Source organism: Haplochromis burtoni, unplaced genomic scaffold (assembly GCF_018398535.1).
Source record: "Haplochromis burtoni strain Fernald_Lab_line unplaced genomic scaffold, NCSU_Asbu1 Contig_241, whole genome shotgun sequence".
Lineage (NCBI taxonomy): Eukaryota > Metazoa > Chordata > Actinopteri > Cichliformes > Cichlidae > Haplochromis > Haplochromis burtoni.
In genome coordinates, this window is record NW_024582602.1 from 767599 (window position 1) to 790960 (window position 23362).

General features: G+C 41.7%; 1 protein-coding gene across 15 annotated transcripts in view; it reads right to left on the reverse strand.

Moving 5' to 3' along the window:
• Positions 1 to 247: 247 nt before the first annotated feature.
• The window catches only part of osbpl8 (oxysterol binding protein-like 8), a 100660-nt gene continuing 77545 nt past the window's right edge, over positions 248 to 23362 (reverse strand). For 12 of the 15 annotated variants that reach the window (XM_005941954.3, XM_005941955.3, XM_005941956.3 and 9 more), the window contains 21 exons: positions 15988 to 16061; positions 14675 to 14755; positions 13062 to 13163; positions 12652 to 12855; positions 11133 to 11217; positions 9732 to 9897; positions 9406 to 9631; positions 8656 to 8840; positions 8366 to 8447; positions 8171 to 8269; positions 7938 to 8034; positions 7725 to 7823; positions 7130 to 7227; positions 6879 to 6884; positions 6375 to 6464; positions 5894 to 6030; positions 5423 to 5608; positions 4696 to 4849; positions 3241 to 3343; positions 2767 to 2872; positions 248 to 2680 (listed from right to left, as the gene is read on the reverse strand). In XM_005941954.3, coding sequence (XP_005942016.1) covers positions 2551 to 2680; positions 2767 to 2872; positions 3241 to 3343; positions 4696 to 4849; positions 5423 to 5608; positions 5894 to 6030; positions 6375 to 6464; positions 6879 to 6884; positions 7130 to 7227; positions 7725 to 7823; positions 7938 to 8034; positions 8171 to 8269; positions 8366 to 8447; positions 8656 to 8840; positions 9406 to 9631; positions 9732 to 9897; positions 11133 to 11217; positions 12652 to 12855; positions 13062 to 13163; positions 14675 to 14755; positions 15988 to 16061 — 2510 coding nt within the window. In that variant the 3' untranslated portion in view covers positions 248 to 2550. The remainder of the gene's footprint in view (positions 2681 to 2766; positions 2873 to 3240; positions 3344 to 4695; positions 4850 to 5422; positions 5609 to 5893; positions 6031 to 6374; positions 6465 to 6878; positions 6885 to 7129; positions 7228 to 7724; positions 7824 to 7937; positions 8035 to 8170; positions 8270 to 8365; positions 8448 to 8655; positions 8841 to 9405; positions 9632 to 9731; positions 9898 to 11132; positions 11218 to 12651; positions 12856 to 13061; positions 13164 to 14674; positions 14756 to 15987; positions 16062 to 23362) is intronic. The other 3 variants (XM_042227052.1, XM_005941961.3, XM_042227051.1) reach the window with 2 other exon arrangements.

The following is a 23362-nucleotide window of genomic DNA, read 5'->3' on the forward strand; positions in this document are numbered from 1 at the left end:
AGCTGGCTCTTGCCAATGCTACCATTCCTTCTTCATACCTGTGTGGGAGTTACAAATCGCTTAACAGTCTGCTGACGGCGGAGGCAATCAAATATGTAAACTTCAACAAGGCTAACATCATGACAGGCGAAGAGATATACAAAATGTTCAGCTATGGTCCACAAAGCGGTCTGGATCTTTCTGAATGGCCTAGACTGGTCTTACTTACTAGCACCTGATACGCTGTTTGTCAGAAGGTCAGGTAGCGGGGTTCTGATGTGCTGCCTTCATCCTCGAATCAATCACATATGACTACACCACTGCTACTGCTAGCAGATTGCTGGGAGTTGTTTTTATGTGCGGTAATGCTAAACGCAGTCCTCACAGGGCTGTAACCTTTTAAACTGTAAAGCTGGATGAGTGCGGGGGTCATTCGAACCATCTCTGAGACTAATTTCAGCATCCGCACGTCCAAAGACAAAGGCAACAGACTAGAACCGCAATGTAACTTCTACACCTCTGTAACATCGAGGTCCCTGGGATCCTTTTTTCTCTCTCTTTTTTTAAATGGGAGTTCTAATTGTGCATCCCAATATTAACTTCTTTTTTGTATCGACCTACATCCCTCTGTATCTACAGAGCAGTGGAGAGACTGACACACAAGGTTAAAAGCAATGGTTTGTGCACAGAGCGAGTGTCTGTATTGCAAACCTCGGTGTTGAAATGCCGTTAGATATTTACACAGTGAAAAGGATCGACTCCTACGCTACACACTGAGCTTGGCTGGTACTTGCGTACGTTTGGAATGGTTTACTATGAAGACGGTTTAGGAGTCTACATCCTCCTCTTACTAGTAACTTACTAAAGAGTCTACTGTAGTTGTCCTGGTTAGTATTTGGGGCTCAAAAGCACTGGAACGAGGTGACTGATGTTCTCAACTGGACTCGTCATGAAGGCGCTGCACGAAGTGGCAACTTTGCTCAACTGTAGCCTGATCTGGAGGCTGTATTCACATATAGAGACCATTAGGCCAGCTCATGTATGCAATTTTAATATTTTCTCTGAAGGAGTAGTCCCAGCTCAGTTTGGGAAATATACCCGCTCAGTTTTTTGCTGTATGTTAGATTAAGAAGATCAAATACCACCAAAGGGGGCTCTAAAGAGCTGACCAGCTCTTTGAAGGCTGGTGGATTATTACCAATTCTGAGCCACAGAAGGGAACCGCTCAGGTCCCCTGCTGGTTTTATGGACTCTTATACACTTTGGTTTTTGTGCAAAAGCAATAAGATAAAACATGTTGACTAGTGAGCTTTTCTGGTCAGACCATTACCCACGCTAGCTCTTTTTACCAAGCAGCTGCTGGCCAATCCCATCGCTTATCTCGGCAAAGAAAGTCAAGTTAATTCCTGCGCTCTTCCATTGAGAGGAGCGACTACATCATTCAGCCTGGCTGACTCATTAGAGTTGCTAAATCCAGCTTCTTACAGTGAGCTCTCAGATAAAAACATGTCACCTGCTTTTACCTGAAATCTAGGGCAGTGATCACTGAAACGGCCAAAAGAAATGCATCTTTTTTTCCTCCTGTTGATGAGAAAGAAGTGTAAAAGCATTTTCATGTCCACAGATAAAAAGTGTATAAATCATACAAACATCTGACATTTCCAGTGCATTTGTGCCTTAAAACAAAATACAAAATACATAGGGCTAGTGTCCTAACCTTGCTCCTGTCTGTACATGCTACCTACAGTATACACTGACATTGTGTCAAATGTCTGACTTTTCTTTTAAACACTGACTTTGTATGCAAAATGTGGAGTTTTATTATACAGCAGAAATTATAGCTTTAATTCCTTACGACAATGTCCCTTGTGAGTTTTCTGTCGCGGTTGCCACTTCCGCGTGTGGAATCTCCAGCCGTTACAATAAAAAAAGTCCCACAGACTGGACTGCGTCCCCCAGCCCCGTCTCCCTCATCGCTAGTTTTCTGCTCTGAGCAGACATCAACTCACAAAGGATACGCGAAGTGAAGACGCAAAAGAATAAAAACAAAAACATTAAAATCAGAGATCTATTTGTCCTCTGTTACGATCTGAGTTGTGGTCCTTGATTGTGTGGTAAACGATTACCTGTTTGAGGTGAAATGTGAACCGACAGAGTGATTTCACTCCATCAGAAAAACAAACAAACAACAGGTTAAAAATGGCTGCTGTCTCTGCCGCTTACATCAAGGCAAATCAACACGCCTCCAGGTGGCAGTCAACATTTATTCACACCAAACTCTCGCCTTTGACTTCTCCTTACCGCTGCTCCTCTCCACTTTGAAATCTGAGGATCTCTCCAGATTTTCCAAAAGACTGGTTCCAAATAAATATGTTTTAAAAAGTCTCTCTTTGTGTTGAAGAGTCTGCTTTTCTGGATACATGTAAGTGAGTCTAATAAAGACAGAGGAGAAGAGAGTTGGAGAGGACTGTTGAAGTCACTAACTGTGAGAGGTCAAAGTCTGAGTCCGCCCCCATGAAGCTCAGAGGGCGTGTTTGTGTGAGGACATCACTGTCTCTGGGAGTATGGCTGCTACTTGAAGATGTAGTTGATCAGGACCTGAAGGAAGATGAGAAAAATGATGATGATGTAGTCACGCTGCTGGAGGAAGGAGCTGCCCTCCACCCGACTCGCAGCACGACTCCGCAGCACGGTGATGGTCCTGCAAACACACAGATGCTACGTGTGAGTGCTAAAAGGTCCAGCGTATTACCACAGTCGCCTCACAGTGTGACTTATACTTCCCACCTGTTAATGTCCTCCTGCGTCTGCTTTATGGATTCAATGGCACTTTGAAGTTCGCTGAGGTCTGCTCCTTTTTTCCTCAGCCGATTGTTATGCTTGCTTTTGTGTCCTGTGATAAAGTAGAGCAAAACAAGTTTAAAACCATAGACGCATGGGCACTTACATAATGCAGATGTATGTATTTAAGTCAGACTGCTTCTAAGCGTTTGTACACGAGTCATATGATTCATGGGTGTGTCACAAAGTCTAATTTCTCATCAGTAGCAACATCTTCATATGCAAAGCTGTTGTCATCAAGACCCTTTATTACCTGTATCACAAATTCCTCATCTAACAAGAGCAACAACAGACATTTAGATGAATAAATTCACAGCTGTAGGTATAAATTTTGTCAATGAACATTGTTGACTGACTATATTGACTGTTCAGCCTGCGTATGTGCGTGTTGAGATGTGAGTTTTAGTGTGTGTGGCTCACGTTCGCTGCCGGATGAGTCCTGGTGGTCGGGTTCAGGTGAGGAGCAGCCGCTCTCTGGACTCTTGGGCTTGTCACTCTTGTGTTTCCTCTTTGGCACCGTTACCTGTCGGCACATGTGTGGATAAATACACAAGCGTGTCAGAAAAGAAGGCAAATTTCAGCATCTTGGACTGACAAATCCAAAATAAACACACAGACAAACATGCTATTTAGTGTTGATGCAAACGGCGGTTGTGCGAGGCATGCTGTTAGGCTAATTTCAACTGGTCAACAAAAAACACATACTCAGCATCCCAAATGAACAAACCTGCCTTGAGCTTGTTTATTCAAATCATTTCTTCCACAGATGTTTAACTCTGCCAGGTAAAGATCTGGGCCATAGAAAAGCATGTCAAAGTTTGCCTAACAGAAGCGTGACTGACTCCAACCGGGGGACAGCGTCAGCCCTGTTGGACAACATTTGGCAACAGCTAAGCAAAAGCCTGAAAGCACTGATGGTGACTGATTTATCCACCAGGGACAAACTTCAGATCCTGGCAGGTGGTTACTCTGAACACATGTGGATGCAAAGAGGCCAGACTGACTGGTCCACAGAAACCTTTAGCCTCTTCTTACGAGTAACTAGCGAATTTAAGAGTCCAACAAACACTGCACAAAAACAGAATGGAGTTGGGTGAGGAAGGCGTGACGATCAGGATTAGACTGATGAGGATGAAATGGTTCTTGCTTTTGGGTGTAATGTAGGAAATGACCACTTTCACGTTTTGCAAATTTTAGAAAACTAAAGTTTTTCTCCTTTTATCTCTGTTTTGGTCTCCTCCACATCCTAAAATAAATAATTAACCATGAATTATTACGCTAAGTTAAATGAGATTCTAACTTTTTGAGTGTTATTTGGTGCTGATAGGTTGTGCACAACGTAGCTATCAGGAGAAGTAGCCACCTACTGAAACAAAACAAAGAGCTAAATAACAGTAAAAGTTCCAGTCTGAGCTCCAGCAGTGATGTTTTGTTCATGTGGAAGAATTTTGCTGCTTTCTGTTGAACTTTTTAATACTATTCTGAAATTTCACAACGTGTGGAAGAGCCTGCAGCCAAACAATGTTTCCAAATACTGCTCGTGCACTCCTTCATGCTGAACAATGCTCGTCTCTTCAGAGTGAACAAAGGAAGAATGCCTTGTCATCCAGTTACTACAGCATGCAGTCTGACAAGACCTTCCGTCGCATTGAGAGTGAACAGCAAGAAAGGTAAAAATAAAGGTGGTGGCACTAAGAAAAAAAACATCACAATAAAGTGGAGCAGAAGCGACGATGGTGGTGGCAGCACCGCGAAGACAACACAGAGAAGTCACAATGAAGGTGGTGCGCAGGGTGCTTTGAGATGCATGGATGGAAGATGGCTGAGACGGCGAGATGCATTGCTTCACAGCGGTTTTCGATTTGGACAACCTACCTGGCATTTGCAATTGTCCCTCCGCGGCCCCTGGTTACTCAGACTAATAAGACTGCCAGAACGTACCATAGGGGTGCGGTGTCGGACCTTGGTCTGGATACAGCCATCTTTCTCGAACTGGATCAGGTCATTGAGTGGATCCCAAGGCCTTGTGCTGAGGAAGAAAAGGATGATAGAGACGAAGAAACACAGTAAGGATGAAAAAGAAGAGGGATAAATATAACTTTTCTGATATAAATACCGCTCACAGTTTTCCTCTTTCTCATCTGGCATACTGTATCTTACACACAAAAACATTCTCATTATAACAGTAAATAACTGTAAACTGGACATCATCTATGCATATAGGGGATCACCACTAGATGGCAGCCTGCCACACTAAAAAATTCCGAGACTGAGGCAAAAAATAAAATGTACCTTTAGAGGGAAATCTATTTAAAACCAGCTGACTGCAAATACGCTTGTAAAAGACTTCCAGAAGTGACGTCCAGTGCATGCAAATTCTGTCTCCAATGACGCCAGCAGAAGGTGAACACATCAGAACACAAGCTTAACTGTTTTTTGTCATTTTTACTACAGTTTCACCAGCTCTGCTTTGTCGGTATCTCCCAGCAGAGACATGCATGAAGCTCATACCTCAGCGCTTTCTTATCTGCATTAAACACACAGTTGAATTTAATGTGATTTCAAACTACACCCGCTTACGAGCAACAGAGGAGTCACTCACTCGGCATATTTGTAATGCCACTCTCCGGTGATGGGGTCCTGCTCGAACAGGGCAGGACTCCACTCCTCACATTTGGCTTTCCGCTCACGCGCCGACTTCCTCTGAGCTTCCTCCAGTATGAACTTCTCATTGGTGGCTTCGGTCTGGTCCTTGTTGTTGATGGCTCGTGTCACGTGTTGCCACAGTCTGCCGGATTGAGAAGGAAAAACAAAGCATTAATGAAAGACTAAAAGATAAGACTCTTTGTTTCAATCAGGACCACTACAGCTCAAACAAAGCTACAGTTCCATGTGCAGTAACATGGATTTGGCTGTGTAGCTCTGATCCAGAAGCAGCAGCAATACTCCGGCAAAAGGGGTTGCAAAGTGGTTTGCAGAAGCATCAAACCTTTGCACAATGTAGTAAGTGCATTTCAGATAATCTATTACATTTGACAGTCAATACTCTGATAATAGTCGAATCAAAGCTCACCTTTCTGACTCAGACTCTCCCTGCTCCTCTAGTGGGACGGTGCAACGAGTCAGTCGGCTCTGCCTCAGCTCCGTCGTGGGGTTCCAGAAAGTGTCCACTATCCCAGTCTTCTTATCATTAATGAAGATCTCACTATCCTGAGGGGAAAAGTACAAAAATAGCTTTTAACATGGTAGTTTTGAAACATTACCCAACTAACAAAGGGAAGGTTTTACTAAGAAGTTAATTTTTTCTGTGGGTATAAAGTCGTGTCTAGTTTGATAAAATCTGCCAGCTTTTCTTAAACCAGAAGAAAACACAGCAACTTGTATTACTGGTTATATAGTTCATTTCTGTATAAGGAATTAATATTAGCAAAATGTCAACACATCAATCCAATAATGATTTTAAAGACACAATACAAAATATATACAGATACATGTTGTATCTGTGTTTTTTATGAAACAGGCAGTGATTACAGGAACACGGACACACGTCTTACCCAGTGTCCTTCTAGTGTAGCTAACACCTCCTTTCCCAGCTTGATCTTTCCAGAGATTTGATTAACACAGTCACTGCTGCCCAGGAAAGGCTGCAGGAAAAATGGAAACAACAGGGCGGGAAATGGAGGAAAGAGAAGGAAGAGGAGGCAGAGAGGAAGGGATGGGAGAGGAGAGAGGAGAAGAAATAGGAAAGGATATAAAGCAGTTTACTTGCTGCAGTTACTGTACGAGAAAAAGATCCTGTGACTGACTATTACTCATAGAGAATTTACTAATACGACCGCTTTTCATTGAAGACCAATTAAAAGAAAACAACATTGTAGAAACTGCCAATGGCAATCGCTTACATGTTTAAGGTACCAGAAGGTACACAAAACCCAAGGTTCTGTTTGCCTACTTTAGGGATATAAAAGTGAGGGGCAGCAATTACTGAATAAATGGATTTCTTAAACTTTTACTATCTTTACAAATTCGCTACCCTGTTTGCTTTATCATAAAAGTACCTGTCGCTAGTTGGTAAATGATGATGGAGCGAGGCGTGGTTGGAGGGGGTGGGATGTTTTTCAGGAAGGGTGGAGGAGATATTCAGAAAAATCATGTGAGTCTGAGTTTTTTTCAAAGTCTTAAACAGTTACTACAAAATCTAGGACTTCACAAGCCTAAAGGCCTCCCCTTACACACTATTTACTACTATTAAATAAGTACTTTAGTTAAGTATTTTTTACGTTTTTTAAACTACAGAACAAAGCCATACCTTCAGTTTGAACTCCAGCTGTGCACTGTAGCCTGTTTTCTCACAAGCAATGGTGACATGACCACCTAGCTCCAGAGTCATGGTTCCATATAGGATACCTAGCAGATTGTTTTTATAAAAGAACGCACAGGTTACAGGTAAACTCAAACATATCTAAAATAGATCAGCACCTACAAAGCAAAGTTAATTTGGCAGGTTTTTGCAAGCTAATGTGGTAAATGGACTGATTCTTTTATAGCGCTTTTCTACTCTCCCGGAGTACGCAAAGCGCTCTATACAACACGCCACATTCACCCAGTCACACCCATTCTCACAAGCACTACCTCTATACTGAGCGCTTTCTAACTACACTCACACACATTCATACTCCGATGGATGCATCGGAGAGCAACTTGGAGTTAGTATCTTGCCCAAGGATACTTGGCATGCTGGAGGAGCCTGGGATCGAACCTCCAACCTTCCGATCAGTAGGTGACCTGCTCTACCTCCTGAGCTACAGCCACCCCTGTGCTTTGGATGTCCAACAGAACAGTGATGTTACAGCACTGTTCACACAGCATGAGTGACGTGTGAAAGGAAAAAGATTCATTCGAACCTTTACAGTGAGCGTAGGGCATGTTCATCACATAGTCCTCCCCTCGGTTGAGAAAAGTGAGGCGAGCCTCCCCGTCCAGTATAGCCGACAGCGAGTTTCCTAAAACAATGAAACAGTACTGATAGTCAAAATTAGATAATAGACCAAAGAGCTAAAATGTCAAAGTAATATTAGAGCAGCACTAAACAGTGAGTGTGCTGTGCGTGTTTGTACCATAGAACTTGGACTTGGCGAGGATGCTTCCACTGAGGCAGAATCCGTCCTTCCTGTTACTGACATAGAAGGCTGATACTGGAGGGTGATGAGATACCTATAAAATAAATAATGTAAACTGTCAGTCATCGATTTACCCTGTCAACATTATCTGATATGTACTCCTCATATAGCCAAATTCAGTGTAACAGATGAACCTATCAGGCAGCTCTCGGTAGCAGTATTGTTGTTACCTGTTCTGCCATGTAGAAGGTCTTGCTATTGGTCTTCTGATGGAGCCACATGCAGCGGAACGTCTCTCCAATAATGGGATTGTAGGGCTTCTTCAACCCCTGTGAATTCAAAAGCACCATAAAAAAAACATGATTTTAGGGTCATGTACATACAAAACATGTGACCAACAGCTGACGCAGAAAAGCTATGCTGACCTTTGGCTTTTTGTAAAATCCAGAGATGTACCACTTTACCACCTTCTTCATCCGGTTATAGGCATTCTCTTCAATTGCAGCCCTGAGAATGAAGCAAAAGCTTGAACTGATGCTCCTCCATCACACAAACACTCTTTTTTTCTCTCTTTTGAAAGTCAAAGCCAGGCCAACTTGTTTACAGTCTAATGCCACTATCTGCAGGCTGAAGTCCGATTACCATTGATTCACATCAAATTACTCCCAATTGATAAGCCTGTTTCACAAAGGTCAAGGTAAATGGAATGTCTTACTCTGACAGGAAGTCTGCATGGAAGTAGTAATCAGAGAGTTTGTCCAGAAAGGATCTTGGCTCCAGGATAAAAGTGGGTAACACAACCTTGGACAGGTCCATGCCAGGTCGAACCTGCTTCAGCAGGGTCCAGATCAGAGACTTGTTCTCCTCTGATACAGTTTCTGTCTGAGCAGCTTCACCAGCCTGAGGACACAGTCAGAAAACAGCAGACAGGTTAAGTAATTGCATGTGTCCTGTTGTAACATATATGACAGATTGACACTTGTCACTTTTTTTTTACTTTTGTTAACGCTACTTTCAAATTTTATGCATGTCCACAAGCTTCAAAGTTCACATGGCTTTTTGTGCAAATGGTGCTTTCATTAGCTCGAGTGTAAACATTTTGCTTCAGTCAGTGTTTAATTATTGAGCTGTCTCGTTTAGATTTCATCAGGACGGAAATCTGTGTTTTCACTTTCACACTTATCCACACATCCCTCGCAGACACCCACGCACACTGCGATCAAAGCTCGTCCATGTTACAGGCTGAATAGCCCTGCAGAGGAACATGCTCATTTCTCCTCATTATGTGAGAATATTTATCAAAAACAAGCCTTCAGATGAAGTTTTAAAGATGAAAATTGCTGCTACAAATCCTAGGAGATTGTATCCTAGTGGTACAATCACATCTCATCTGCAATGCTTTTTCTTGTTGACGTTCAAAGGAGAGCAAAATTGCAGCCTCCCACCCCCACCCCCTGTTCCATACCTCTCCTAACTCTTCCTGGGACTGTTCCAGGTATGGGGTTTCACGCAGATGCTCATTTGGGTCCAGGTCAATGTACGAGTCGTCCTGACGCTCTGATGTGTCGCTGTCACTCTCCTCACTTTTCTCCAGCCCCTCTGGATCTGACTCCTCGTGGTCCTGCTCTCCTTCCCGATCTGACTTGTCCGAGTACAGGTCCGGGTCTTTCAAATGGTCGCTGTCATTGAACCTGTAAGAAGCAGGGGAATATCATAGAAAGAATTTTTAAATCCATAAAATCAGTAATAGCTGAGCTCTACAATCTAATGTAAATGACATTTCCTACTCACTGGAAACCGTGTATGTTGTGGGCTCTGAGGAGGCTGTAGAAATTAATGGAGTGTTCCCCACCAGTGCCTACAGTGCTCATGTCATCCTTCCCCTCACGGATCATGGTCCTCTTCAGCAGGCTGGAGCACTTCAGGGCCAGCTCCAAGGCATCCATCCAGCATCGGCCTGGAAACAGGAATTAAGCTGATAAACAAGACGCAGAAACCATTTTGTGAATTATTGTTTTCATGAAATCTATTCATGGTGAATCACAACAGCCCCTCACCACACATCAGAATCAACTCTGGGTGAGTTAAAAAGCTTTTTCACTTTGGAAGTCTTTCTAAAACAGGAGTTATTTCAGCACCATGGAGAGGGACCGAGTGGATGATGGAGAGGCTGGAATGGATGTTTCAGCACCACGGACAGAGACACAGAGGACACGCTTGCTGTATCTCCGAACAGCCTTCTATTTATCACAAAGTCTCCTTTTGTTTCATTTTCTCACATTTACACAGACATAAACTGAGATTCACATATACACACATCCGCCCTCATAACAAACAGCCATTCCAGCCTTTCCACATCCCACCTTATTCAACGTTCAACCCGCAGTTAAAGTCTCCTATGTTGGCATTAAAGCAAACAGAGCATTTAACCATATTTCTTATTCCACCCTTGCTTCTTCATCACTACCTGGAAACTACATTACAAATTATTCTAACAGCCTGATTCAGATAATAAAGGTTAATGTACCTTTGATTAGATTGTGGCCAGAAATGCTAACATTGTTAGGCCACGATTGCCCGGTTCCTGTTTAAAGTGGGCCCATTATGCTTTTCCTTTCTGTCACATGTACACACATTTAAATGTTGTTTTATGTTAAACTTTTTAAATAACAAAGTGAGTGTATGTACAAGAAATCACTGTAAGCTGAAAAGAGTAAAAGGAATAAAATTCTGTCTACCAGCACATAAGCCTTTCCCACCTTTTGTTCAAATGTTCTATTTTAAGAACAAAACAATGAAGAACGATCATAGGACTCGAAGGCAAACAGCTACAGATGCTTGTTTCAGACAGAGGCACCTTGACCCAATATAAGATAAATAATGATTCATTTGCACTGTGAGTCATACACATCTACTGTAGTTAAGACAAAAAGAAATATGAGGCTGGAAATGAGCAGAACAGGTCTCCTTTATCAGCGTGCTGGAGACAAAACATAGCAGATGGTTTATAAAACAAAGATGATCAGTGCCTCTTCCAATGAAGGCCACTCACTGTCAGATCATCTGATACTAATACAGCTTTGTTAATGCCAATATTATGCAAATTGATAGTTTATCTCAATCAGTCAGTGTAAGCAAGCGGCTGCTGACAAAAGTCAGAGAAATGGCTTTAAATGACAGCCTGTCTCCTACCATCAGACTCAGAGGCAGCACGGAAAATGAGGTGGCTGCTGGGTAACGGCTGCGTGATGGAGCCAACTGCTTCTCCTTTAGGACCCTGATAACAATAAGACACAAAGAAAGGAAGGGAATGCACGTTAAAAACATTCACCTAGTTACTCAGTTTCTTGATCTGTGTTTTACTTCTTCTTTTAAAAAGTCTTTCATTGTGATTTCTTTATTTTATTTCAAGTTTTTTATATTTTCTCTTTTCGTTTTACATCATTTCATGCGCAAACAGAAACAATACAGATATGTAATTATGCAAATGAGAGAGCATAGAGGGCACAGAAACAGAGCCGGTGAAGTGCTTATTTCAATAGTGGAGAGCAGGAACGCTGTAATGCAAAACAAACTGGTAATTGTGATTCAAGGTTTTGTTTTTTTTATAATACAAACAAACGAAAAATGAGGCTTGAAATGCAAGGTCAGCGATGAATACTAAATTACTGGAGTGGACCGAAAGCAGGGCGAGCTGAAAACGGGGACAATGGAAAATGAGAACTGCCAAAACTGAAATAGGCTGGCTGGAGGTATAATTTTCTCTGTGTGTGTCCTAAATGAAACAAAGACATGGCTTTCATTATACAGTTAACATCCACATCTGCTTCGCTATTGTAACTGCAGGGGGCAAATGAGTGTTTTTAACTGAAGGGCCCTTTCAGTCCTAATTATGTGTAAGAGTTTATTCTGCTTTGCTCATCGATGGACAGCAAGAAAAACTCTGTCTGCATAATGAACCAGTCTGGCTTTGCATTCATGATTACACTGTTATAAACAATGCGAAACAATTTCTAAGAAAATTAAGCCAAAACCAGCAGACACTGGTTTAAAAATGATCATACGCCTGCTGTTTGACATGATAGAAAGTAGCTTATAAACTCGCTAGATGCCTGAAATACCAGCAATTGATGACTAGCAAACAAACACATGCAGGCTTCTATGTAAAAATATATATTGAGAAAAATCATGTCATAATCAAATGCTATATGTCAACTGTTTTCATGGTGATTTTTTCATTGAGTACACGAATCCCTGTAGACCTCCATAGGAAGTAGAATGCAGTCGGGGCTTAAGAGATGATTCCAAACGGAGCCATTTTTGAGCAAATAACAGTTTTGTAGCGTTTTTGTTAACTGTGCACTTGCTGCATACTTTAAACAAATTGTTACAATGTGTTTAACCCCTTAGCAGTCCTATTAGTCCCCTAAACCATCCAATGTCCCGTGGGCGGTACGTCCGACTGCTAACAGTTTAATAGTGAACATGCGCTGTCAGTCTTGCCTGCTGCACAATAACATTCAATATTTAGTGTTTACTATTATTTACACTTAGCTAGATTATTGTGATGGTGTTGCGTTTATTATGTTGCTCTCTTAGTTATTTGTTAGTTTTCTAAAAAGGTGTCTGAAAATCATAATTTAATTAAAAAGATGCTACATTAGGATCATTTACATAACTGACTTAATGCTTTTTAAAGGTCCACTCTGACCTTGACAGCCCAGATGGACTGCTCCAAGGGGTGAAAGAGTTTGAAGCAGAAGCCGTCTTTCTTGGAGGGCCTCTCGATGAGCTCGCAGGCATTGAGCAGCACCGTTCCCACCCACTGTCCGTTTTTGTGAGTTTTGTAGATGAGCAGGACGCCTGGCTTCAGCACACACCACAGCTTGGTCCAGCTTTTCAGAGTGCCACGGATCTGCAGACAGTTGCAGGAAAAAGTCAGGTACTCAAAAACGCTACCAAAACCTGAAGGGATTCTTTTATTCTTTGTCTTACTGTTACAGCTGGGAACACTATTTTTCCTAATGCAAAAGTAATGTTATATTTTATGCTGGCCTAAGGGCAAGTTGTCAATGCAAATATATAGAGCACAAGGCAGACACTGAATGTGGGATGCGCCACCTTTAGCCAGTCGGCCATGACGATGACAGAAGGATCAGTGATGGTGCTGAGCAGCTCCTTGGTTGCCCTCTTCTTTTCTTCCCTGTAGTTCTTCTTCTGCACCTACAGGGAACACAGAGGGCGGGACAATGCAAAGGCATCATTATGTGGACATGGCTTCCCACTGAATTCCATTTGGCAACAAAAACTATGAGTGAAATCACACTCCTCTGTGTCCCTGTCACATTAACACCAGGGTGCTGTTCGACTGTCGAGTACACTCTTTTACATTTAATGGCTCCCTTTAAGCCTGCACATGTGCATGACACCAGTGCACCACAGGTTTAAAAATCTGTGTTTTCTATACATCATCAGGTAGAGTGTGGCCCAACATACACAACTTCCCAAAAGAAAACATTTGTACCGACTGGATTTTGATTAAAACAAACAAACCCCCCAAAAATGAAATTGATTAGAAATATTTGTCGGAAAGAAATCAATTATTAGGGTCTAAAGCATCATCTTAAAAGACTGATTCTAATTAGACTGTATTTTTCCAATTAAATTAGTGCTGCAGTACACTACTGAGTAAAGAAAAAAAGACCAAGCACACATACTTTGCAATATGTTCTCACAAAATTCAGTTCCAAGCAATAATTCCTAAAGCACTTTTGCAAAAGCAATGTTTTTATGGTTACAGAAGCAATCCGTCTGACTAACGTCTACAGCTCAGCCTACAGGAAAGTAATCCGTTTCCAGAAATGAAAGCTACTACAGGTCTTTAAAGGTAGAGTTTGAGTTGCATCCACTCCATTTTCCAGTGTTGTGCTATAATCCTGTGGATAACTGATATTCTGTGTGCCAGAACAGTCAGCTGATCTCAACCGTATTGGCCTGTTGTGAGTACAGCTGTAACCTCCTAGGACCTGGCGTCCACATATGTGGACATCACATTTTTAGGTTATTTAGACCAAAATACTCAATTTTGCTCTACAAGGGCCTGATATCCACTCACGAGGACATTATGCTGCCACTGTTCTATTGAAATTTCAAACGAATATCCTCATATGTGGCTCTCATTATTCTTAGAAACAAAAATTAGGTAAAAAAAAATAACTAAATAAAAAAATCTGGTAAATCTTTATTTTTACATTCATCAGGTCCCAATCAGCCCAAATATCAAAGAGAAATTAAAAATGCATGCCGTGGAAGAGTTCGGGTCTTAGGAGGTTAAAGTGTGGAAAAAGCGCACATCAAATTAATGCAAGCTGTGGGAGCTGAAACGCATTTATATTCGGAGGTCTGCAAGACTGTGCCTGCGGCAGGTGGACTAAAGTAAAGTTTGAAGGACAAAATCATCACCTCTGAGTGTTTTTCAACATGTTTGACTATACTGTGTCCTACTCACTCTGACATTTGTTACATGAAGAAAAGTATGAGCTTTTAACAAAAAACATGACCTCTAATGACACGCAGTTTGAATACAAACACTGTAAATCGTCATGTTGACAAGCATCAGTGATTGAGCTATACGTAACACTCTCCATGAAAGAGCCTCATTAAGACTCGTTATGCCTGCCCTTAGAATTAAGCGTCTGGATACGCAAGACTTAAGCCGCTTTGAGCTCACTTACCTTGAGGGACTCCTTTTTGGTGAGCTTCCCCCCAGACGCCGACACATCCTTGTCTGAACCATTGTACAGCTTTGTTTCAGACTGAGAACACAGGAGAGAAAAGGCAGATCTTGGAGATGTCACATCAAGATCTTTATTCTTCATTTTTATACTCAAATGAGAAAAATCTGTTCTTAAGCCACATGTTTGTTCATTCTAACGGTTAACACACCCTTGAAAGGTTGGAGACTTCAAAGGGGTCACCTTAAAGACCCTTAGTAATAGTAATGCTGGTAATCTGGGAATTTCTGTTCCAGGCAACTAAAAGAAAAATCGGTAAAATGCCTAATGTAGTCTGTAAAGTGTAAACGTAAATGTCAGCAAAGTTTTGCCTCTTAATGACAAATTGGTTACCTGAAATCACACAACCAACACAGTCTACTAAAACACGGGGACATTATTTGAGGTTAGCAGATCTTTTTCCGACCAAGCTCATGCGTTTCCATGGTAGAACCCAACTTAGCTCTGCTACTAGGACAAAGCTTAAAATTGCTGGTGTGTCTCTGCCAGATCCCGTCACATGCCAGCCGGAGCGACCTATAGTGGCCACATAGGTGTGTCTGTGTGAGCTATTTAAAGCTGTAAACACACACACACACACAAGCAGTGTAGGTGACAGGATGGAGGTTACGTGATAGTAAGCAACAAAGCTAAAACCCTCCTTCCAAAGCTTTTGTACTTTTCACAAACGTTCAGATTTATTTTGCGGAGAGTACGACTCCTGTGAGGACTGCTGTAAACCACAGCTTGGGCTTGATTCTGCATCTGAACTAGTCATCTAAGATGTCATCTGGATGTTTTTAATACACACACACATTATTTTAACTCTTGTTTTCCTTCTGGGAAGCCTCTCTGTGAAAGATTCTTTTAATCTCTAAATTAACCATCATGCATGGATCATCATCTCTTCATACTTCATGAAAACAATTTCATAGTGTCTGTGCAGTGACTCAGAGGAAGTCTCGAGACACCCACTTTTGCACTGACATATTTGATGAGGACCTCGACAGATAAACTAGACGAGCCTCCACGCTGAGCTCGCTTGAAAGACGGGTCGAGTCCGAATTTTAGTTGATAAATGTTTGATGTTTAGCAGCGTATGCGATGTATGACTCATCTCAATGTAGGCTCTCTCACGCCTTAGGCTAGACTCGGAAAAGGAAAGGAGATGTGCAGTAATTCCCTTATTCTCTGGTCTCATTACACACTGAAGCAACCCATCATTCCTTCTTAGCCTTTACGGTGCATCAGCTCAGTGGAGTGAGTTTTCTTACCTTGCTCTTAGATATGGAATGAGAGTCCTCTTTCAAAGGCAGTGGCAAGAGGTCCTCCTTCCCTCTCTCAAAACCTGTAACCATAAAGAAAGTCCTAAGTTCATCTGGTTCCAGCAGCACCTCCTTATTCTCTATTCCTGTTATTTTTAAAACACTATCCAGGTGCACGAACCGTGGGCAGGTATGCTTGATTGCTGTCATATGAATAGTATACTGAAGACTTCTCCAAATCTTATAAGGGGCTTCTGATTCCCAAAAAAGAACCAATCTAATAGTAAATACTACCAATGCCTATCAAATCACTTTCATACACATGATATCAAAATGTCAAAGTCAGAATTATAGCCATGATGATGTTGTGATACAGATATTCTGCCACAGACTTGCAGTCAGTCATCAACAACACGTCCAGTTCCAGTTGGCTTCACTCTGTATGGCATTTTCCAAATCTGTCATGTATGTTGTGCTGGTTCTTTCGGAGCATTGTTGGTGCAGCTATCTAACAAATAATATCACTTTCTTAGTGGTTAATATTCTAACAGTGTGTTCAATAAGTCTGTGCTTCAGTTCTGCTGAGTGCAGTTTTAGTGTTTTATGTGTATAATATTAGAGTTTGACAGTACTGACCGCGATTTGCCTAAAGTTCCAAAATTTTGGAAATCTGTTTATGTGTAGTTATCCATCGGCTGGTGGATTATGGCATTCAAAAGATGTCACGACAACAGGACAAGCTGCACTCTGGTGGACAAACTATGCAACGTCAACATTGATAACATGGAAGGCTGATTCTCCCATCCTCTTCATTTACCAGCAAATAATAAATCTATAATATCAGCCCGCTGATAAATGTGTTGGACTCTACTTAGTACAAATTAACAGTTATTTGTGTCTCACACTGCATGTCTACAGTTTACGGATGATTATAACCTGGCACTCAGCCCTGTCATCCCAGTATGGTCACTACTAGCTCCAAAGAAACAACATGACAGCAGACAAAACGCTAACAGTGAAAATAAGCTAAACAAGCTGTCGTAAAACACTGTGAGTAACACAAATCTCTAAATACACTGATAGAAATAAGTTTGGTTCAACTAATCGCTGGATGAATCAATTTAGAGCCTGTATGTTCAGACAAAGTACTGATATCGAGTGTGTTAATGACGTATCACAATAAGAGGCATTAATCTTTATCCTCTATCCAGAATGTGCTTCTTATTCAAAAACAGACGTTTAAAGTATTTGTTACACTGCTTGTTTTAGAAATCCTAACTAACCAACAAACTTGTCTTAGCTAATAATTATGAGTTGCAGCTCTTTTTGCTCTCTTTTCCAGTTTTGTGACATGGTGACGATTTCAAGTCCAAATGTCTGCCTTCCTAACTGGAATCCCATTACATAATGTCACAGGAGCACACTGTCCTTTGAAGCCACTGGAGGAAAGCCAGAGAAGCTGGATGGCAACAAGCTAGCACCGGTGACAAGAGCTTAATCTGAACTGAGCTCAAATCTGCAATAAATTAGTTGCTGAAAGGAGCTAAAAGGAGGTTCCCCGTTTCAGTCTCAGACAGTGTAGCTTTGAAAAGTGGACACAGAAAAAGTAGTAAGTTGTTGAAAGGAATGTGAGTTCACTACAGAGCTAGTGTGTCTTAAACCTACGCAGAAGGAAATTTTCTGTTTTTCATTTCAGCTCTGCTTTAGCATTTCTAATCCTAATTGCTGAGCCAGCTTCTAAACAATAAGCCAAACCTCATCAACAGATTCCCCACTAAGATCACTGCAGTGTGTGGCACACGAGGTCTCAAGGTGACAGTGAGCCTGTAAATATTTTATGCTTTCCTATCTTCAGGTCATCAGTATTCAGCTGTGAGAAGGAACAACTGCAGAGCTTCATTTCTAAGCGAGACATTCATCATGTGAACAGAAGTCAGATTCTATTTGAGCATCCATTCCCTTTAATGAAAAAAAAAGTGGGGGCGTGTCTTGCTGCAGCGAAACAGGACTGTATTCTTACTGCATGCCTCATAAGGTTTTTGTCAAACCTACTTTTTATCAGCCAGCTTTATTTGCTCTGTGTCTTCCATTTCCAGTAAAGCTTTTTAGCAGCTGCTTCCATGCTGCTGGTGCTTTTACGTGGACATAGAATACTCATGACAGCAGCAGCAGCCAAACTCCAAACCAGCATGAACCTTGAGATGGAGCGTGCAGGAGTGCCTTTGTGTCTTGGGGGTGGGGAAGGGGGGTCTACTTAGAAATGTATGGCTTGGAAGGCTTTTTCTCAAACAATACATTCAGGGTACGGAAAAGGGTACATCCACAGGTCAACAAGCATGCTGCTTGTGTAAGATTAATTCAGAATCAGCAATCACAAGCAAAATTTCCCTGCATAAATCATATCCATTCAACTTGATCTCCAGTTTTCTCCTGCATTAGACATCCAGACTGAGAACCTGCAAACGTGACAGGTTGTACTTGCCCTTCTCTCTCAGCCTGTGGACATGAACTGAAAACTAAACTACAAACATAAATCTTTTAGCTTATTTGTTTCGATCGGTGCAGTACCAGCAGAAGATGCAGCTGAGAGGAAAGTGGAAGATGATGAAAGAATGATAAAAGGGATTCAAACAGTGAAGTTTGAATGAGGATGTTAGTCACTCAATTTGCAATCACTGATGAACAGAATCACCGTGGGCCACTGGGATGAAGTGCCTAATTTCAATTTAAGACACCTTAATGTGCCACTTCTCCACTCACACAACTGCGTCACCATGGAGCAGCAGCAAACAGAAAGCAGAGAGGATGATTTCATTGTATTACGGCAGCTTATTTAACGATTGTGACTAAAGACAAATTAAATATTAGAGGGAAATGTGTGAAGTTTACTCCATTTTTACCTGAAAAATCAGACTTTCATTTTTGAAACTTGACACTTTGAGTTAAAAAAGCAAAGATCAGCCGGAAAACAGTTGACATGCTTGTTACCATGTCACAAATGTGACAGTGACACTGCTGACAGTCACTGTCTAATGACTAAGGTTAGAGTTCCTCTTCCAGGCAGAGACCTGAGAGACTGCCCATCTGCTAGTGAGCTCATGTAAAATCAACACCTTCCAGTGTTTGTGTGTTTCTTCATTAATGTCATATCATGAAGGCACGGAGCGTTGTCTGTGACATGTCCTCTGCTTTTAATCTAGACAATCTCAGAAATAGACACTCACCCTTGGGGGAAAGGTTTTAGCCTTTTTAAAATAAACTCAGATGAGCTTTATTTTAATATAAGACACTGCAAGAAGAAAAACCTCATGATAGTCAAAACTTTTGCAAGCAGATTGCTTCAAAAGAGCTCATAAACAAAACGACTACAAATGAGAAACATGTAGAATTGATTACAGAAGTGAGATGCAAAGACAATAACATGGGAATCCCTGTTATGTATGTGGCTGGAAATCAGTGACTGTGTGTTTGTGTGTCTGGCTGAGAGTGTTGGAGGCTAACACACCACTGCAGACTGAAAGGAGCTCCAAAGATCTCAGTGTGCATCAAACATCATAGACTGAAGAGATAAAGAGACAGAGCGAGTGAGAGAAAAGGGAATTAAACAGCAAAGAGACAGAAAGAGCTGCATCCTGCTAAATCCAAAGCCTTTACACTTTTCTAAAATCCCTCACTGAATGAAATGAGACTGCATCATTAGAAGCACAGTGTACGTCAGACAGCAGACGCATTAGTAAAGGGTGAGCACGACAAAAACACAGTACTTTAACCTCCCTGGTTTTGTAGTTTGCTGCTTAAATGAGGCGTTACGTCAGCATTCTTTGATATCCTCAAACCTATAAAAAGTCACTAGGAATTTGACATAAGCAAACCACTCATTTTCAACTTACATCCATAGAGATACAGGTCTGGCCCTGAAAGGTCCCTTCACTTCTAAGAATCATCTGCAGTGTTGGTATTCAGCACCTCAACTTGGAGCTACACCTCTGTTTAATGCAACCCTGAAGCTGCTTCTCCCACCAGAAGATGTTTTTATTGCAAGCACTTGGATTCCTACTACGTCACATTCATTAAATCAAGTTCATTTAAAGCTCATAAAACCAGATTGATCCAGGGAGTTAATCAATGCAGTCTCTAGGTTTCTTCAAAATCGGCTTACGCGCAGCTTTCTATGATGCTGCTCTATTATTCTGGTAGGAAATATGAACGCTGCCATGGCAACAGGTGAGCTAAGAACAACAAATCGAGGGGGGGGGGAAAGCCTGTGAGCAGAGTGACTTTTCAATTTTGGGGAAGCAAACTGCCTGAGTGTTTGCTACTGTGGGAAACCTGCCATAGCAACAGCATCTCTATGGTACTGGTGACACATCATAAAAAATTGAAAGACGTCTGGTTCACTGAAAGGGAAAGAAACACCAGCTGGAAAATGTCATGGATACTGTTTTAGTGTAATTTAGTATGCGTGGACAAATCTGTAAAGTAGCTCAAAGCAGTGCATGAATTCACGTAACTGGCAAGGTGCTTTCAGCTGCTCCCTTATTTCCCAAGGGGTCACCACAGCAGATGGATGCACAACTTTGATTTGGCACAGATTTTACTTCCTGACGCAACACTCCCATTTGTCCGAGCTTGGGACTGGGACTAGGAGCACACTAAGGTTGTGACCTCTTGATTTCTTTCCTGATCTTAGACATGTAAGGCAAATGTGTTAACCACTACAAATTTAATTTCAAATGCTCTCTGTTCCTCCACAAAGACGTTTTTGCTGCATGTAGCTGCAATTGCTTTGCGAGGAGAGGTGAGGATGATATGCAGAACCAGCTAGCATGGATCTGAATCACTCGATGCGTGCATTCATTCAGGTTGTGTTTGATGTTGACAGAAACTGTTTTATTCCCACAGTTACTGGACCACAGATGACATTGTTCAAATGTTTTCTTAGGCCAGGTCATCTTTCCCATGAGAACTGAACTAATCCCTTCATGTTTCGAAAGGAACTCCCGTTTAAACTAAAACAAATCGGCATAACTATGCATAGACACTGTAATGTGCCACTTCCTCTTGATAATCTAAAAAGAGTATCCTATCCACCATACAATGTGCTAGGTCATGCTGACCTGAAGATGAGCAGGGACTATCTAATTATGGACCGCAGGCATGCAGTTTTTTCCACTCTCTTATTAGTTTTGCCAAAGCCAAGTTTCAACCTCTAAATCAATTTCCGCTGCACTCAATCTCTGACTACCGAAGAACTAAGGGCGTGCTCTCTCACTTAGTGATGGGCTGATGAACAATACAACGTTTCAATACAAGGTTAGAGCATTAGGTGCAGCTGAGCCCAGGTTTCTTTTAGATTCATTGAAACTGAAGGTAAACTCTCTGAATAGTGACTAAGAGAAAACCTTCAACTTTTCTTATCTTCTTTAATGTATCTCCATTTGTAAACGATGGCCTTCAAACCTGCTTATTATGCAGCCTTAGCTTACCACTGCAAAAGCAGGCACATAAACCTCTGATCCACAGTGCTGTACTTTTATCCTGATGTGAGGAGACAACAGCATATTATCTTTTAAAAAAGGTTAGTATTTCAAACAGGATGTGTATGGATGACAGAGAGGGCATTAGGCTGGTTGTATTACCACAGCTGCTGTTTTTTGTCTTGGTCTATTTATATTTCACCTGAGCTTATGTACACTGGCAGGTGCTGGTACTGTTCCCCAGACCGCAGGTAATGACATTTTGGCTTGTCAGCTGATAAAGTGGGAGGAAGGTTTAGGCAGATCCAAATGTGGAACTCAGGATGGTGTCACGACTTCTAGTTTTATTTTTACTTTTTTATTATTATTATTATTATTATTATTATATTATTTTGGGGGGGGGGGGGCGGGGGGGGGTGATTTCCGAGGCTTCCGAAACAACCAGTGGATATCTGACCCAAGATTTCCTGTTCCACCCACTAGCCATCGTTTACAAATGGAGATACATTAAAGAAGATAAGAAAAGTTGAAGGTTTTCTCTTAGTCACTATTCAGAGAGTTTACCTTCAGTTTCAATGAATCTATCGCCCCTTTTTAAGGTCGTGTTCTTTTCTGCTTCTAGGAAACTTCCAGAGTGTTTTTATGCTTGCCATGCATGCTGGGTTCCTCCCAGTCTGCCTCTTTCATTTAGTTTCAATTAGTGGAAGAGGACACAAAATTACAAGTATTCTCCGGATCTTCGTCCTCGCCTCAGGCACTGTGGACACCTCCACTTATAACTGCTGCTTGGTGACTCTGCCTTCATCAGCACTGATTGCCTTCAGAGTTTTGGGACAGCAGCTAACTATTTGTTTTAGCACCTGTTGTGTCTCACGACAAAGCAGAGAAGAAAAATCTTCTATTTGACAGATTGAAACAAAGAAAGAATATTCATTAGTAATTTCGCCCTTATCGGTTTTGTTAAACAAAGTGTTTGTCATTGAAGTGGTACGGCTGCTCCTAGTAATGAAAATACAGAGCCCCAACCTCAAAAGGAAGTGAAAAGACTAAAAACACCAAGTCAGCTGGCAAGCATGTATTTCAGTGTACAAGGAATAACACACAACAAGGAAAAGTGTCTCAGAGGGTCATGTCAACTGGCAACTGGAGGAATGTGGGTGTAAAAAACAAAACAAAAAAAACATGTAGATATATTAAGAGATTGTCAAAAACACAGAAAATGAATGAGTCTACCCGTCTGCACCACATGTCTCCTGCAGCAGAATGTCTAAAATAAAGATGAATGGAGCTAAGGCTGGGAGCTGACTGTGAGAAACAGAGTATGACTCAGACGATGTCTCGTAGCTCCAAATATACACGTAGCTGCAGAAGCTGCTGTTTTAAAGGGGAAAGAAGCAGACGCAGAGCGACCGAGGAGAGAAAGACCACCACTGTGACCATGGTACTGACATGGCTCAAAGTGCTGAACTGGGAGAGCTGCACACAAAGAAAACAGTAGAGGACTGAGGTCGTTGTGAAAGTCTGAATCACAGTATGATGCTGAAAAGAGTTTGTGCACAGTAGGGCCGGGCTATATCGTACCGTTCACGGTAATACCGGTGTAATTTTGGGCAACGATAGGAAAATGAAATATCGCGATAGAATATGTGCAGTGCCTATGTTTACATACGCACATGGCGGCGACTGAGAAGAGCGAAAGCGGATCGTTGAATGAAACGGATGAACCAGAACTGGTTTGTAAAAATGCTGCAGCTTCAGTGGTGTGGAACTGGTTTAGCTTTCGTCCATCAGATACACAACAAAGCACTATTTTTGGTAGCGCATGCTAGCGGGCCGCCGTTATTACCGTGTTGTTTGGAAAATACGGCACACTTCAAATCAATCCTTTGATTTTTCGACAGAGCCCC